Consider the following 18,114-nt stretch of genomic DNA (forward strand, 5'->3'; position numbering starts at 1 on the left):
ACCTGGCCTCTGCGCCTGAGTGTGTAAGCACATTGCTGTGCTTAACTGTGAGCAGGTGCCTTACTGCCGTTGACATCAGTGACTGCTCCGTGGACCTAATCAACAGCACATCCATTTCTACTTGTTTTACTTCAAAGATGTTTGGTTTTGTTTTAAATTAGAATAGTATCTTTCTGTTTTAGGACCAATCCTGGAGGTGGTCAAGAGGATACTTCATTGGTCTAGAAGTGAGTCTTGATAAAAAGTTTAGGTAAGTTAAGATGATCACTGCAGTTTTTAACACGTAGAAAAACATACAGTATTTTTTGTAGCTGGAGATACTAAATGCTTTGTTTTCAAGGACTGAAGGCCGCTGTACATAACAAGTACAAAGCAGAACAGAATAGTCCTAGAATATTCTTAAGTCCAAAAGTTTTCCCCAAAAAGTAATGGGAAAAGAACATTTTTTCTTGAGTAAACACTTACCAAAGAAAGGCTTGGCAGCTATACCCTCCATACACCACTTTCTCAAGTTTCTTTCAAAGATTTGCCCCAGGAGTTGGAGTGATACTTTACTATGCTGGATTTTATACCTATAAAAGCACACTTTTAAAATACGCTCCATACTACAGAGCCGAGCTTTCTTATGCTTTTTTTCTATATATCATAGCTTCACAGAAGTCCTCCAGAACTAGGAAGATGTGGACAATGAGTACAAAACCTCCTTCTGACAGAGATTTTTACAGTAGCCTCTGCAAACTCCTGCTCCGGGAGAAAAATCAGCAGAAGTGCACAGTACAGTAAAACTAACAAGTATTGCCAAAAACCCCAACATACAAATAAACAAAAAACTAAAGTTAAAGATACTGCAGAGCATGATACTGACACTGCCTGCCTTCCCGTCTGCTAGTTAGGACATACCTGGAAGGTGAAAGAACAGGCTTCTAATCTTGACCTGAAACAGGTTTAGAAGAGATTTTAATTTAACCTTTCTATTTTAATGCCACTGTTGAGTGTCTGTAAATCACTAACCGTGGGAAGGGCAGAAGAGGAATGGGAAGACAAGTTGGTATTGACTGAGATGATACAATGAAATCAGTTAAGATAAATAAAACTTTTAATATTCTTCTCTGTATCACATGTTATGGGTAACTGAAAACAGTTTCTGATGTTGAATGATGTCATATCAGTCCTGCCCGTCAATGGAAAATATGCTCGGTGTTTTCTTTTTCTATTTTGCAAAGACTAATTTTTTTTTACATAAATTTCTTCAAATTAGAACAATCGGGTAAGGAGAGGAAAATCTGTAACAGTCCTTCCAGATTCAGCCAGTTCCCATTAATGGACCTTCTTAATTGTGAGATATTAATTAGGATTCTCATCTCACAATTGAAGTGTATCAGTTAATAACTATTTGTATATCTTTTCTTTAAGCTGGATGGATGGAACTCCAGTAACCTATGTGGCCTGGGCTCCCAATGAACCCAATTTTGCAAATAATGAGGAAAATTGCGTGGTAATGTTGCCAGAGCAAGGTAAGTAACAAGGCTAAACTATTAGATTTTACTTGTCTCTGTTTGGATTACAACTGATGCTGTCAAACTTCTGCTGTCAGTTGACATACAATCTTTTATGGCTGTTTTCTGCAATTCCTTTCCAGTGACAAGCCAACAAGATGCAGTAACTGGTGTAACCACCAGTCATGGAAGAGTCTATGTCCTTAGAACGGGGAGATTTCAGTACCATGTGTAATTTAATGCAGATGTCTCTGTCTGGATTTGTAAGATTGATATTGCACCTTTTTACAGGGCTTTTCACTACTTCCCTTAGTGAAAAGTTGAGTGGGGTCTGTCTTCGCTCCCATGAACTTAAGAAAACACGTATGACAGCTACAGGAAGTTGGGGGAGTTGAAGGTACAAGCCAACGAGGAAAGGAGAGAGACAAATACATCTAATGACCTAAGACTGTCTCACGTGGTTATAAGTACTCTTAAGTGTAAATATCTTGAAAATCCTAGAGGAAAATCCTAGAGCTAATTTTTCCTCTTGGTTGCACTTCTGTAACTTAGCTGAGGCTAATGGGAATTCAGTAATAATATGAAAATAAGGAAATCAATCTCTCAATTTATGTTTTATAAACAAATCATTCAGCAGTCCCACATGAAATTCTACCTTTATATGAAGACATCAAGAACAAGATTCACTTTTCTAAACATAGGCATCTGGTCTGATTGAGATGCATCTCTCCTCCTTTAGCTGTTGATCCAGAAAGGGGCGCTGGTCCCTGCCGTATCTGCCAGCTCTGTGGAGGTGGCTCAGCGTTCCTGAACTTGTCTCAGATGATGCTAGAAGTTTACATGTGGGCAACTGAATTGGACCATAAGGGAAGCATTAAGCTTGAGCTGATACCAAAACATAGCTAATATGAGCCAGACCTCTGAAGTCTCATTATGGTCAAACGGAGATCTCACCTGCACAGCCAGTGCTGCCTGAAGAGCAATTCAGTTTACTGTAGTGGAGTATTGAGTTGCCTACCTGTAGGTGACTGTGGCCACCCGCAATGTCCTAGAGTTAGCCCACCTGACTGTAAGTTTCTCACAGAAACAGTGCCGTAACTTTCAGCTCTCTGCAGGTAACTCACATCGCCTCTCAAATGGCGCTAAGCACCTCTGTTTAGACAAATGAATCCTGTCCTAGCTCTTTATTGACTATAATATTCCCCAGTCCTTTATTCTTTTTTCCAATTGCTAGACAGTATCCCAGTAACCAACAGTGCTGAGCAGCTGAAGTCCATGAACATCTGTTTGTAAAAAATAGCTGAGTGCATAAATGTAGTGCGTGGCTCTTTTACACACTTTAAGGGTGTGAAAAGTAGAGATTAGCCTCTTTCTAACTCAAAATAAGGAGTGATAAATTATTGTTACAAACACTATAATATCTTAACTTGCTTATTCAATCTAACTATTTCTAGGCTTGTGGAATGATGTAAACTGTGGTTCAGCCAATAGATTTGTATGTGAAAAAAGTAACAGTTCTATTAATTCAACGTTCGCTTCTCCATTGCCTCCTGGAGGATGTCCACAAAGTTGGTTTTTCTTTAACAACAAGGTATGTCAACAAGTATTTTCAGTAAATTGCCTACAGCACTGGAAATGAAGAAAAGAACTGCAAAAAATATGGGGGTTTTATGATTATAAAATAAATCCAGTGAGCAATTATCCAGTCAGAACATGCTGGCTGGATGGCTGGGCTTTTTTAGAGGTTACTATAGACATTTCACTTTACAGAGAAATACAGTAAAAGTAAACATATGCTGAATAAATTTCAGAGAACACAGTTTGCAGAGGGTTAAAAGACACTGTTACTGTTTAAGAAAACGCTTCCTCCTCCTCTCCTGTTTTATGTATTTATGTTAGGAACTGAAATTTGTAACAGTCAGTATTGAAAAAAAAGTCCTTCAGGTGGAATGATTTAATGAGAATGCATTTGAACAATCCCTTTGGCTTGTACAGGGTTCCCAAAGCTTTGAGTTCAGAAAGAGGATGCCAAACTACAATTGTTTTCACTATAGTTTTATTTTCAGACATGGTCTGGAAGTCCTCATTGCTGTGACAGAATTTGTAACAATTTGACTTGAAGGTCCATTTGACAAAGTTTGTTTTGTCTACTTTATACACAACGCGCTACTACTGCATCCTCTGGATGTTAGGTCAATGTGTCGAAGGATATTTCATACACTTTGGAGAGATGAACAGTTATAACCACAGTCATTGGAAGCAGGACAAGGCACAGCAGAGATCGCTTACTGCAGCTGTGTCATCCACAGCCACATTTTCTTGGGTTTATATTATTCTGTAGTCACTGCAGGAAGCAGGCAGATGAAAATGTGAAAAGGGATTATGTACCTGACATCATTGCAATCAGTTCCGATGATACTGGAGTCCTGGATTACACCTTGTGCAAGGAGAGGGGCTAAGTATCCACCTGGGCAGACAGACATACTTTCTACTCTGGAGCTCTGACACTTATTCTAGCCTTGATCTCTTTTTCTGGAGAAATAGTTAATTGATACAACAGTTCCCACCTTTGTTAGTTTGTATGAAGTGCTTGCTTTTTTTCCAGTGTTTCAAAATATTTGCTTCAAATATAACAAGAAAGCTCATGTGGCATGCTGCACGAGACGCTTGCATCAATTTGGGAGGAAACCTGGCTACCATAGCAAATGAACAAGTGCAAGGTACATATATGGGCTCTATGGAAAGAAGAAACATTAGTCTCCCACTAAAGAAACCGCTGTGCTCTCTAAAATAGATTACAGGATTATCTGATGAAAATTGCTTATTAGCCAGGTCAGTTTATGCTTAGTTTTAACTCCAAAGTGTGAAATAATAGCTAAATTATTGCCTATAAGAAATAAAGTGTGTGTTTCCAGTTCTTTCAGTGCTCAGTTTTCATGAAACTTCCAGCCTGTTTTGAGTGTGGTTGCACAGATCCCTCAAACTAACAGGCATCTGTATTTTCTCTCTCTCACTGGCAATATGATTGGCTGGAGTACTGTGTGTGCATACACAGTGGGGAAGGGGACTTTTTCTAATTTGCTCCAGAGCTTTCTCTTTGGCTATTTTTTTCAACCTTAATGCTTGTGTAACATACGTTCCTACAGATGCTTATCTAAATATCTAGTTAAAGGCAGATGGGCTCTGTTGTGGGAAAGGTTGTCCTTGTAATATGTCCCCAGTTCTGGGCTTTTGCACATTTTTCCTGTTTTGTTTAAGTCATGATCAGCTTTCCTTAATGAGAAATCTTTGCTTCCCTCCAGCTTTCCTCTTCTATCATTTAAAGGATGCCACGACTGATGTTTGGATTGGGATGAATGATATCAACGCAGAGTCCACATTTCTTTGGACAGATGGAAGCACTGTTTCCTACACCAACTGGGCTAATGGTGCACCAGAACAGAAACAAAACTACTTGGATTATTATGACTTAGAAATGTTGACAGATGTCACTGTGGAGGTACAGGAAATTTAAGTAATATCTTAGGCAGCTAGATGATTTTCCTAAAAGGGAAGTTACAGCAAGTCCTTTTGTAAGCAGAAAGAGGTTTAGCAAATCGTTGGATAACTATTCCAAATACACCAAAAATATTTAGCAGAGGATCTGAAGAAGAGTGACTTTGTGCTTTCCATCTGACCTACTGCAAAATACCAATTCTGTAATCAAGCCCAGCGAGGCATGTATTACTTCAGTTCCTCCACAAACTGCATTACCACAAACATTAAAGTTGCAACACGAAACATAGAAAAGTGATGATAAGCCAAAATTAAGGTGGTTGGTGCAACATTAATTTGTCTGTATATATGTCCCATTCCTGGCTAATGTGCTCCCACATTGTTTTTCTAGCTTCTGATGGTACAAAAAGGAGATCTTCAGTAAAAGGGCTATTGCTCTGATGAAATTCAATCTCTTTTTCAAAGGAGGAAAAACACATAGAAGAAATGATAGGCAGCTAGTGGCTCGAGATTTTTAACATCCACCATCAGTCTACCTGTTTATGACTAAAACTTGTTTAAATCAGCATAAGAGAGATACTCAACTGAAATGCTGACAGACAGTCATGGCCAATCTTGAAATCAGAGGAGTCGTGAAGGAATTCTTGAAGCAATTAGAAATAAGGAAGCAAAGGGAAAATTTGGTTGTTACTAAAGATATCTGATAGTGATAACTTGATAATAACGACAAACAACTGGTAAAGAGTGCTTGCTTTCTCCAAGATAGTTTGCTTCAGTTAAGATAAATCCAGACTAGCTTTTAATAACAGTTCTCATACTGTTTTTCTGATTCATGGAAATGTTTTGAAGCATTTCTACACAATTGTTAATTGGAACTGAGAAGACATGTTTAGGTAGCCTAGTCATTTCTGTAGTCATTAAAGGATTCTTAATAAAACTGGTAAGAGTATTTTTTATAGACCTTTCCTTCAGACCTTGACTGGCACCAGTGGAAGCTTGGTTCACATTTAAGGGGTCACTAATAAATACCAGGTCAAGTGATTTGGCTGAAAACCAGGACATTTGAACTAATGCTCAATGAGCTCCTCTCCCTTTCCTCTCCTGCTCCTCTCCATTTTTTCATCCCTTATCTCTCCCATCCGGCTTGCACTAGGAGTATAGGATCTTCAGCTCATCACTCCTGATTGCCTTTTGTAACGGCTGTGTATCTTCCCCTCTCCTTCAGACAGATTGCGTCTTCATCATGAAGTCGGATGGGAAATGGAGAGATGATAGCTGTGACAACGAGAGAGGCTATGTATGCCAGATGAATTCACGTGAGTTCTGTTTAATCCAGTCTCCTGAGAATAAGTGTCTCAGATAATCTGAATATATAAACTGATGTGATTTCTTTCAGCTTTGAGTCTCATTCTGAGTCCCTTAGGCTTTCAGAGCTCCACCAGTCTTAAGTCTTACTATTTTTAAGGTACAATTTGTTCCATGGAAATTGCTGGAGAGGAACCACTACCTTGACTAGAGGCTTGTACTTAAATCATGAATAATAAAAAAGAATAATAAATGGAAAGGGATTTCTTCTCAGTGAAATATGAGGCTTTTAGGCATCTTCTTTAAGTGCAGTATTAAACCATGCTCTTACAGTGATCTCCCCATACTCCTGGCTGTCTCTGAGCAGAGCGTTTAATCCTCTTTTAACATTTCTACCAAATGCCATACGATGTCTATTAAAATGTACAGCCTCTTGGCTACGTCGTTATTGTTGAAGAATATTGATTGTTTTTTTTTAACACCAAAATGAGTAATGAATGTTGACTCTCCTGCTGTAGAACTGTAATCATGCAAATCCCTGCTGCCCAGACATATATTGGGAGTAGAGAAAGCAAAGCACAGAAAACAAAACAGTTTTGCCTCACCTTTATTACAGCATTAGTAAAAACTGTTCTCCCTGCCCCCACTTCAATCAGCTCCTGCAGCCTGTTCACTCTCAGCATAGCTAACTTGCTTGTATGAACCCACTCTCCCCGCACAGCAAATGCATAGTTTTCGGGAGGCATTTTTAGCTTGTTTAATCCCGGCTACAGCTGTTTATACCTTTCAACCCTTCCAAGGGTGGAAAATTTTTCATGAGCCTAAATAAAGACTTTGACTGACAGTTAGTACTGGACCTTTTGACTTATTTTTTGATAACATCGATGCTATAGATAAGTGGTATGTTGTAAATTCCTGCATTCAGTTTTTTCTCCGTAGTTACCACGCAGTCTGAAATTCCAACAACAAATCCATCCTCTGGCTTTGCCCGTTATGGTGACAGCAGCTATTCAATCATCTCATCTGAAATGCAATGGGAAGAGGCCAGAAAAAATTGTCAAGACAAATCTGCAGATCTTGCCAGCATTTCAGATGCCTACATCCACTCATTCCTGTGGATCCAGACGTTGAAATATGGAAAACCTGTGTGGATCGGTCTTAACAGCAATATGGTAAGTGCTGGACAGATGGGAGGTGCAGGTACTTGGTGGCTTTACTTTATACTTATACTGCATGTGTATACGCATAGATTTCTAGGGGTCATTAGAGTTACTCAAAGAAGACCTTCATGCACCAAATGGAGTGAGGAGTCACAGAAAAAGTTAATTAGGAAGACACAGATGATGGTAGAAAGCTCTAGAAATGGTAAAAGAAATAAAGCTGCAGGTTGAGAGTCACAAGCCAGCATGCGTAGCTATTGTGCAGGAACCATTAGTGGTTCTGAAAGTCTAATTCCTTGCCATATAGAGGGCTACTTATAACTGCTATTATATTAATAAAAGTTATTATGAGTATTAGAGAGGTATTTTAAGATTATTTTGCCTGTTTAATGTCAAGTAATCTTTATTCATCGAAAAGCTCCCTGTATTAATTTAAATACAGCAGAGGAGAGGGGACAAATTCTCTGTAATTGCTTCTCTTGATATGGGATTTACTAAATGACCTAAGATGGACTTATCTAAGTTTCTTGACGTGTTATAGAAATTTGTATTACTTCAGAAAAACCCTCCTGAAAGCAATGAGTTCTTGTGTGACTCAGAGCACCCAGTGACATTGCTTAGAACAGCAAATGGTGTTTAAAAAAACAGAGCAGCACAGGGCTTTTTTTTCTGAAAAACACAAATAGAGATAGGACACTATATTTATGTGTAAGAGCTTTTTATAAAAAAAAAAAAAAAAACTCTGTTACCAGAACTTCTTTTTTTTTTTTCAGACTGGCAGCTATTACAAATGGACCGATAACTGGAAAACCAGGTACACGAAATGGGCAGCAGGGGAACCAAAGGAGAAAAATGCTTGTGTGTACCTAGATATTGATGGTACTTGGAAAACAGCATCCTGCAATGAAAGCTACTTTTCAGTCTGCAAGACGTCCGATGGTAAGCAAATGAACATAATAATTTTGAAGACACATTCCTAATTCCATTTAGTCTGCCTTATCCTAGAGACTTTGCTCTGGCTTGGGCTAAAACCTTCAGAGGAGTATGCTTCAGGATACCGTCTACCCCCCTGCAGAATCTGGAGGTCTGCTATTGGATGATACATGAATTCAGGCACATGAAAGCCTCTTGTGCAAACGGACATGGCTGCACTGCTTTCACATGCGTAAGATGAAGCTCTGTCTTAAGGCTTTTTGTTCTTTCTGAGACGTGAGCATAAATCACACTTGAGATCGTGTGTAATATAAGTAAGTGCTGGGATCGTGCACTGACTGGGTGGACTGCAGCAACTGGCCGAGTTCACACACAGGTGTCACTGAGCCAAAAAAAAGGCCAGAATTTCACTCCCACTCACTATTGCTAAAGCTACAGCCGTTCTGATGTATGTGTGTAAGCGCCTCGGGAATGTGAATGATGCTTTAACTCTTAGTAGATATATGCATAGGCATGTTTGCTTGTACATTTTGTAAATTATGTCTGTCGTGGTTTTGGCCAAATCAGCCAATGGCTGATGACAGATGCTCCCCCCCAGCCTCTCATGCACGGAGAGGAGGAGGTGAGATGAAGAGACATTTATGAGTTTAGAAGAAACTAAACTACTTTAATAAAATATTAAGAATAAAATAAAAAGGAATATAATGAAATAGATACAGTATATACAAAACCGTATTAAGCTTCCAGGATGATGTCACCGATAGGTACTGGGTAAGTCCCAGGCTGGACTCAGCGAAGAGTGGGAACCAGGTTCCAGAGTTGGAGTCAGGAACACACGGATCAGGATCAAAGGCAGATGAACAGACAGGGTACTCCTCGGACATCGGCCATTGAAGGAAGAGAGCTGACCCTTTGATCCCTCAGCATTTATACTGAGCATGGGGCAGATGGGATGGAATACCCCTGTTGGTCAATTTTTGGTCACCTGTCCTGTCCGCTCCTCCCCGCAGATGGAACCCCTCTATGCCCTCCGCTTACGACCCTCTAATGGGACAAATAACAAAATTAGCTGACCTTGGTTGTTACAGCAATAAGTATAAGCAAGAGCCTCTCTGCATGCCATTCCTTGGCACAAACTGTCTTATCACTCTGAACGAACTGTTTTAAACACAATATGCTGTTAATTTCTGAGAGTTAGAAGAGGCTTAGCTAAAAAAATAAAATTACTGAACTGAAAGTTGGTTCTGTTTTACCTCAAACCAGGACAATGTCGTTTTCCCTCCTTGAGATTTGAAGGCTGCATAATATCGTTGTTCCTGATGTGAGGCTCAAGACAGACTTGATTAGATAGATTAATCAGAGTTAAACCTTCCAGCCATACATTTGATCTGCATTTGCAGTGCAGACCAATAGAAGTGAATTGGAGTTGTGTACATGATCAGAAACAGAGAGAAATTTGGCAGAGGCATGCACCACCGATGGCTGCTCTGTATGAAGTGACAACATACAGAGACCAAGCAGCCATACAATATGAGACTGTGGTATCAGCGATCCATTAGCCTACAACAGCTTTCTGTGTTGGGAAAAAGCAAATTTGAGATCTATATGATCCCTCAGGGTCTGCTTTCCTCACAGTACTGCCAAGGCAGGCAGTTAGATGCTGCAGGATGTGATTTATTTTTTTTTCCTTGTCCTAAGAAATGTGATTGGAGAAATAAGGTGTTTCATGCCCTTGACTGCCTGGTTCTCCTCGTTGTCTGACCTGAGGGCCTGTAGGAATAGTGAGGAATAGAGGTCCAGGGAGTTAAAGCTGAGTGAGAGAAATCCCACTCTATTTACATACACATCCCACCTCCTGGGTTACTCATAATGCAATACCAATTTCATACCATATGGCTTCTTTAGCTATAGCTCCTACTGATCCTGCTCAGCTGCCTGGAGACTGCCCCGAAGCAGCCGAACTCCGAGCTTGGATACCTTACCGCGGCCACTGCTACTACCTCGAAGCATCAGCTGGGACAAGCTGGGCACTGGCCTCCCTCAAGTGTGCTCGGTTAGGTGAGAGCTTTCATTATCAACTGACGAGATTTATACAAAATTTTATACAAAACTCACATAAGAAGGTAAAAACATTGATTAAAAACAAAACCATTAGAAATAGAATCATAGAATTGTTCGGGTTGGAAGGGACCTTAAGGATCACCTCGTTCCAAACCCCCTGCCATGGGCAGGGACATCTCCCACTAGATCAGGTTTCTCAGAGCCCCGTCGAGCCTGGCCTTAAAAACTTCCAGGGATGGGGCTTCCACCACCTCTCTGGGCAACCTGTTCCAGTGCCTCACCACCCTCACGGTGAAGAACCTCTTCCTAACGTCCAGTCTGAATCGTCCCATCTCTAGTTTTAATCCATTCCCTCTAGTCCTACCATTACCTGACATCCTAAAAAGTCCCTCACCAGCTTTCTTGTAGGCCCCCTTAAGACACTGGTAGGCCACTCTAAGGTCTCCTCGGAGCCTTCTTTTCTCCAGACTGAACAACCCCAACTCTCTCAGTCTGTCCTCATAGCAGAGGTGCTTCAGCCCTCTGATCATCCTCGTGGCCCTTCTCTGGACATGTTCCAGCACGTCCATATCTTTCTTGTAGTAGGGGCTCCAGAATTGGACGCGGTACTCCAGGTGGGGTCTCACAAGAGTGGAGTAGAGGGGGAGAATCACCTCCCTCGAGGTAATCTCTTAAGAGGTTTCACAGATGACGACCAGGGCCACTACCAATAGAGTCTCTAAAACTCTTGAATTCTTCTAATCATAGAATCATAACAAGCTACAATGAAAATAAACTAACACAAGCGACTGTGCAGCCTTCTGTCCTCCCAGGGGCTGCAGCCTCCCCAGGTGTAGAGCTCCCCATCAGCTCCTGCTTCTGGGGCACCATCCTGGGGCAGTGGCCACTAAGCACCTCCGGGGCTCTGTCCTCTGCAAGAAGCAATAGGGAAACCAACAGAATAGTGTGCATAATACTTTCAAAAGTTATTGTTTGTACCAACTTGAAAGAGGAGGTCATTCCAGTAGTTGCTCACGTGGGTTATGGTTATTTCCTTGTTAATGCCTTTCAGGTGCTACTTTGGTTTCGGTAGAAAATATGGATGAATCTGACTTTCTGATCCATACAATACAACCACTTGGAAATAAAGTAGGAGGCTTCTGGATAGGACTTTACCGAAATGTGGATGGTAATGTCTTATTTTCAATATTTCACTTAAAAATGCTTTGCTAATATCAGAAAATAGAGGATAACTATGCTTTTACAAAAACCGATGAGGTCTTCTGTTGAAAAATGGGTTACTATTACATTTTTGAAGTTATTTGCTGAGGTAAGGTGTTAAAATATTGTTGAGATACGTTTTAATTTTTTTTTGTTCTGGATGTTCCTCTTTAGGACAGTGGTTATGGCTAGATAATGCTGCACTGGACTTTGTCAACTGGGAGGAGAAAGAGTCTGGCATGGAGCATCGCTGCGTCGCAATGACTGCACCATCTGGTTACTGGGACAACACCGATTGCTCTTTTGAAAAAGGATTTATCTGCAAAAAACCCAAAGGTAAGCCCTTAGTGACTCAGTCCTCAGTGACAGAGCAGATCTGTTTACAAGTAACTGCTGTAGCCCTCCACCACGCATCTGGAAGTAATTTCTGACAATTTCATTTGGCATATCCCACATTTCTAAACATTTGTAGTTGTCTGGTTTTGAAGACTGCGAGCTCTTCATAGTACTGTCTGCACTCGCATGGGAATATGGTAATGTGTTGTATGCACCCTAGGTTGAGAATGAGACTTTCAGAAAACTTTTGAGCACCTAACACAGGCATTGGCATGGCATCTGTCACACTCTTGTGCAAATTCATGCCTTTTCCAGGAACTAAGTATTGTAACAGTTATTATATCCTTGCAAGGAGGAATTAACATGAATAATCAAACTTCCTCTCCAACCTTGTTACATTCAAAAACTCTATTATTGCCCAACGTCAAAAACTAGCTTCATATTGGGCCTGATTTCAACAACCTTTAAGTCAGTAGTTCCTCAGGGATACTAAAAGGCCAGCTGTTTGTGTTGCAATAATAATATAAGGAGTACTTCCCTATTAAATGAAGACTTCAAGTCATTACAGAAGCTGTCTTATCAGCATTTCTGGAAAATTTCCCTCCATACTGTATATACCAGACTAATGTTTTGGAGGTAAAAAAGCACATGTATTATTCCAAAGCGGAGATACAAAAGATACAATTGTCTGAAAGAAAGCATTAACATTCCATTCTCTTAATTTAAATGTTAAAATCAATCTTACCTAAAAAAATGGTAGGTTGCCATCTTTAAACATTTGTAGTTTCTTTTGTAGTAGCTGTGAGAACAAGTTTAATTCTCCAGCTTTTCATTGTCCCCAGTAGATCACCGGGAATGTCTCTGTCCTATGCTGAAAACCTCATTTCCTGTGTCAAATGATTTTTAAGATTCCTCTGTTCGGATGAAAAGTTGAAAGGATGAAATTTGAATACTAAAGACATCGCAAGTCACAGTAGTTCTCAGAAAAATAATTGAAAATTTGGGGTTAGCTTTTAATAATTTTGCAAATGTAGTCTTTAATTAAAAAAGCAGACTGAAATGTAATCAAGAAACAGTCATCTCCCATGCATTGTTAATTTTCCTGCTTAAATCGGCACATGCCCGTGGCAGTAAATCAGTTAATCCCCATTAAAGATTTACTAAGAACAGACAAATTATACTCCATCCTATATAGCACTAAAATAATAAGGAAGTGCTAAAATCCATCCACTGAATCATGAGATGCTCTGATATGTAACTATTTCCTGCTTTAATAGGGGGTACTGTTGCTTTGTACCTAGTCGTTTTACATTCTACTCTGCTTTCATTTCATTTTATATTTTGCCTTTGTAACTTCTGGGTAGTGTGTTTTCAAACTGCAATGTAAAAGAGCCAAGGAGAAATATTTTCTTGATATTTAGAGACTCTTGATTCAGAATAGTTTTTCTTACAGTACAAGAACATCCAATACATGTAATTCTTCTTTTCTGAGTGTCAAACATATTTTGCACTTTTTCAACAAAAAAAGATTTTATAAGGTCTTTTTCTCTATCTTTCTTATGCATAGGCACGTGGGAAGCCTTGGTCCAGAGGGCATTTTCTAAGGGAGACATTTAAGAATCTTAAACTTCATTGTAACAGCAGAATCCTGCTGGACATGCAGAGCTTCCTAGAATGTGTGATGTAAAACTAATCTCCAAATTTGTACATCATGTTCTTAGGAAATTAAAATTAATATTTCAGGAAAAATATGAAAAGTATTTTTGACTAAACACAGAAGAGGGTCAGTATTTGAATGTTGATAGATATAAAAGCAATATAAAGTTTTAAGTGAATGGAAATTATAGTTTGGTAATATTAAGTAGGAAGGTAAACAGTAATGTATTTTTTGCCTCACATTGCCTTATATAACAGACATATATGTTATTAATGCAATGGTAATACTTCAGGGGTTTTTGCTCCCGTATAATTTTAACAAAATAGTCAAACTTATGAATTCTAATGAAGTGTCTTATTATTTGTCTCTGAAGTTGAGCCAAGTGGGAGTCCTCTACAGCAAAAAGGTAAGAGCTTTCATGAGAAAATTAATAAAAACCTAAATACCAGATCAACTTAAAATGAGTTTTCCCAAATCACCCCTTTTTAGAGAAAAGTCCTGCTGAGAGCTGCTGAGATGCAGGGTTAGAAATCACTTAGGGCAATCCCACGGCGCCTTTTATGCGCACACAAGCACTCACATGTTCTTGGTCAACTGGACTGTTGCAGAGCTAATCTTGAGCTGACAAACTCAGCAGTGTCCCAACTTGTGACGAACTTTGAGAACAGGCACAGAGACCTTTAACTAGGCCATTAAAACCTGTGTAGATGTATATGTAAATTTCTTCCATAGGTATTATTGTAAATAAAAATAAAAATTTTTTACATAAAAATATTGTAAAGCTAATTTCCAAATTATTAGCATCCTATATCCATAGCTAAAGCATGCATTTTCATTAAATTCTTACAAGCACCCACTGCATGCCTTGTATGCCATTGTAATCCAGATCCACTAGAACCATGTTAACTTTAGCAACAGAGACCTGGCTACTGATCAGGGCTCAGATTTACACTGAACAGACTCCAAGTTCAGCAGAAGGGAACATGTCCTCGCTGGTTTTCATGTTTTATGTGGGATAAAAAGTGACTAAGGTCTCTCTCAGTTATATGCACTCATTTCAGGCAATGAAAAGAATGAAGAGGCTCACTCACCTGTTCACCTCTCCGTTTGGCCACTCATCATTTTGGCTGTTCTCACTCTTCTTGGAGCTGGCATGTCAGTCTATTTCTACAAGAGAAAAAGACAAAACCAACTATCGACAGATCCTGGCAATGAAACACTTCTAAAATGATGCATCGGTGACTGAAGAGTTGGTGAGAATGGGCCCTGTGGCATGTACTAATTCAGAGGAGCAAGTCACTTGCTGAAATTAAAGGATGTATGTGTTAAAAGTTTCCAGGGAGGATATCTGTAATCGTGAATTAAATCCCTTTTTTCTTTTTTGCACTAGCAGCCTCTTTTGTATCATGCATATTTTACAAAATTGGAATTGATGTTATAGATTTGTAACAGTCAAGGTGTTCTCAAGTGTACACTAGTGTAAATAACTTATCAAGAACAAATAAACGCACAGAAAAATGACTATAAAAGTCAACTAGGGAGAATGAGTGTTCAATAAAGTGTGATTACGATTTAGAACTGTATTCCCATGACTTTGTGGACGTTGCAAAGAACTCAAAAAATAAAATCTGCCCAACTCTGTTGTAATCTTGAACTCACTTTGCCTCACAAACTTCACTCCATCAGACCAATTACACTGATAAAATAGTGCTTCATATACTTACCTCAAATAAGTTTGGGATAGAAAAACTCACCATTTTGATTTTCTGGTACAGAAAATACAGTTCATAACAGCAAAAGACATTAAGCTCAGGTGTAGGTTTTGGTCTTTTTTTGAATCTGATAACAGGATAACCTGATAATACTGTAGTATGTTCACTAGCACGAACTAAAATATTCTTACCCTTGCAGACTTCCTTCTTTTTGTTAATGCTTTGAAATAAACTAAGTTTTTATTAGTATAGTTTTCAGCTTCAGCCTTCCCTGTGAATCAAGAGAGAGGAAAGGGGAAGGGAGGAGCTCCTTTCTGTGCAATAACTCTTTTGTCAATAACAAGGAGGGCTTCTCCCTTCCCCCCCCCCCTCACCTCCCCCAACTTTGAATTCAGCTTGAATAAGCACCAACTTGCTGTTTTTAAATGCAAGAAAAAGGAACTGAAAACTAAGGACTGCAGCAGATGATACTGTGCTAGGAATCTGCAAGTAGACTAAGTTTAAGATGCTAGAAAAACAGTGGAAAGCAGTACAAAATAGTATTCAGGTGAGCTGCAAATATAATTTAGACGCTAAAAACTTTATGGGGAAGAGAGTTTAGCAGATAGCTCCAGCAAATGATCTGCCTTTCCCAGGCTGCACAGGGTCTTCCCAGCAAGCTGGAAAGTTAAAAGAAATAATAATAAAAAGTAATGAAGTTTCTTTTCTAAGCACTGGACTCCGGTTTTCTTGGCGTAAATACAACCAAGAATTTAGCACCCTGCTGAGAACAGGTTATTGCACAATTGAAATGCAGCACGCAGGACACAGATCCCAAAAAGTTTGTAACCAGCATCAAGCTGGTTGGTTATGTGAAAGGGGCAGCTCTGAAGCGCTCAGTTCTTCTTTTAGCCTGCCTCAGTGTCTGCACTAATTCTGCCCCCCTCCCATCACTCTGCAGCCCTGGGGAGCTGAATCCTCACAGGGCCGCAGCTGGCACTTCATGAGGCAGAGGAGGAAACTGGGTGGGAATGTGTCCTCCAGGTATTTTCCTTTGGGATCCCGTCTCTCGGAGCCATTTCATTTTATGATTTCAGATATATCCAAAATATAGTTTCACTCAGTAAACTCAGCTTCTGTTTCTCTCCCACCCCATCATTGTCTGTGGCACCAATCAGCTTTATGACTTTGGTCTACTCTTGCAAGCCTTGCTCACACGAAGTCCTCCCTGAATGTCACCTGCAAATAGAATAGTTATTATTAAACAATTTATTCAACTTCTACTTTTACTGAAATCCAGCCATTTTTTTCTGAAAATGTTTTTCTCTCTTGCTACTTTCTAACAGTCAACAAGATTAACCAGTTCTTGCAATAATTTTCCCTCACAGCTTATAAATAAAAGCAAAGAGAGTTGCTTCTCATATAACATCTTCTGTTCAGTTTCTATATATATTTCACTACTGACTATTTCACTTCTTGCTTTTTTGCATTTTGTTGCCACAACTTCTTTTAATTTCACTGATGTAAATAAACAGAAGGAACAGTAGGACTGTCCCTATGAGGACAGACAGAAAGAGTTGGGGTTGTTCAGCCTGGAGAAGAGAGGGCTCCGAGGAGACCTTATAGCAGCCTTCCAGTACCTAAAGGGGGCCCACAGGAAGGATGGGGAGGGACTCTTGATCAGGGAGTGTAATGATAGGACACGGGGTAACAATCTCAACCTGAAAGAGGGTAGATTTAGATTGGATATCAGGAAGAAATTCTTTACTGTGAGGGTGGTGAGGCACTGGAACTGGTTGCCCAGGGAAGCTGTGGATGTCCCATCCCTGGAAGTGTTCGAGGCCAGGTTGGATGGGGCTTTGAGCAGCCTGGTCTAGTGGGAGGTGTCCCTGCCCATGGCAGGGGGTTGGAACTAGATGATCTTGAAGGTTCCTTCCAACCCGAACCATTCTGTGATTGTGTGACTTGTCTGCATGTGAATATTTGCCAGCACAGCTTTGCACAGTAGTTGTACAAGAATTGCCATGCCAATAGAAGTCTTCAGATGAGCACTTTGCTTACAGATTAAAAGGAACTTTTCCAATTTAGCTTACATTTGGCTTTGTCCTGGAGTACCCTCATTAGAAATTTCTCAGATAGATGAACACAACCTTTTCCTTGACAGAAGTATTCCAGGCAAAAGTTTCCCTCCTGTTACAGGAAAGCTGATCACTAGCCTATAGCATCGAACATCTTCACTTCTTTCAGATCTTCGACAAGCAGTAAGCAGCCCAGCCCCAAACTGTAATCAAAGAAAGCAGTGTGACAGTGCAGAAAAAAAGCAATTTTAGCCCTCAAAGCGAGCAGTAATTTATAATGCACTGAATACTGCAGATCCTGTAAAATTTGCTCTCTTTCTTCTAGATATGTAGTTGTGTAATGATAGCAATGTACTGAGCCACTGGGGTTTTGTCTCCCTTTGTTTCTGAGATGTAAGTGTTAAAGCAGAGACTGAGTTTTTAATCAATGATATTTCACTGCAGTTTTCTTGTCACCAGTTCTCAAGCTGTTTTTTGAAAGGTCTGTCCTGTGTAGCACCCCAGCAACCGACCCCTGTAAAACACTAGCGAAGTCCCAGAAAAAGACAAATGTCACCACCTCTAGCAACAAGGATGGAGGCTTCACTTTAGGAAGCGACTCGTTCTTCAAAGAGAGGAGTGTTTTCAATGTGCATTCTAGTTATTTCAAAACACCACGTGACAGGATATTTCCTTATTTAGAGTACAGAGCTTTATCCATCA

At 39.8% G+C, this 18,114-nt stretch overlaps 1 protein-coding gene across 2 annotated transcripts in view; it reads left to right on the top strand.

The window, feature by feature from the left end:
* The window catches only part of LOC128904908 (macrophage mannose receptor 1-like), a 37,049-nt gene extending 21,779 nt beyond the window's left edge, over positions 1 to 15,270 (top strand). For both annotated transcript variants that reach the window (XM_054189910.1, XM_054189911.1), the window contains 13 exons: positions 183 to 250; positions 1,414 to 1,514; positions 2,951 to 3,087; positions 4,102 to 4,216; positions 4,799 to 4,995; positions 6,217 to 6,307; positions 7,236 to 7,468; positions 8,230 to 8,395; positions 10,295 to 10,447; positions 11,502 to 11,618; positions 11,825 to 11,986; positions 14,017 to 14,049; positions 14,705 to 15,270. In XM_054189910.1, coding sequence (XP_054045885.1) covers positions 183 to 250; positions 1,414 to 1,514; positions 2,951 to 3,087; positions 4,102 to 4,216; positions 4,799 to 4,995; positions 6,217 to 6,307; positions 7,236 to 7,468; positions 8,230 to 8,395; positions 10,295 to 10,447; positions 11,502 to 11,618; positions 11,825 to 11,986; positions 14,017 to 14,049; positions 14,705 to 14,874 — 1,743 coding nt within the window. In that variant the 3' untranslated portion in view covers positions 14,875 to 15,270. The remainder of the gene's footprint in view (positions 1 to 182; positions 251 to 1,413; positions 1,515 to 2,950; positions 3,088 to 4,101; positions 4,217 to 4,798; positions 4,996 to 6,216; positions 6,308 to 7,235; positions 7,469 to 8,229; positions 8,396 to 10,294; positions 10,448 to 11,501; positions 11,619 to 11,824; positions 11,987 to 14,016; positions 14,050 to 14,704) is intronic.
* The last annotated feature ends 2,844 nt before the right edge of the window (positions 15,271 to 18,114 follow it).

This window comes from Rissa tridactyla, chromosome 2, assembly GCF_028500815.1.
Source record: "Rissa tridactyla isolate bRisTri1 chromosome 2, bRisTri1.patW.cur.20221130, whole genome shotgun sequence".
NCBI lineage: Eukaryota > Metazoa > Chordata > Aves > Charadriiformes > Laridae > Rissa > Rissa tridactyla.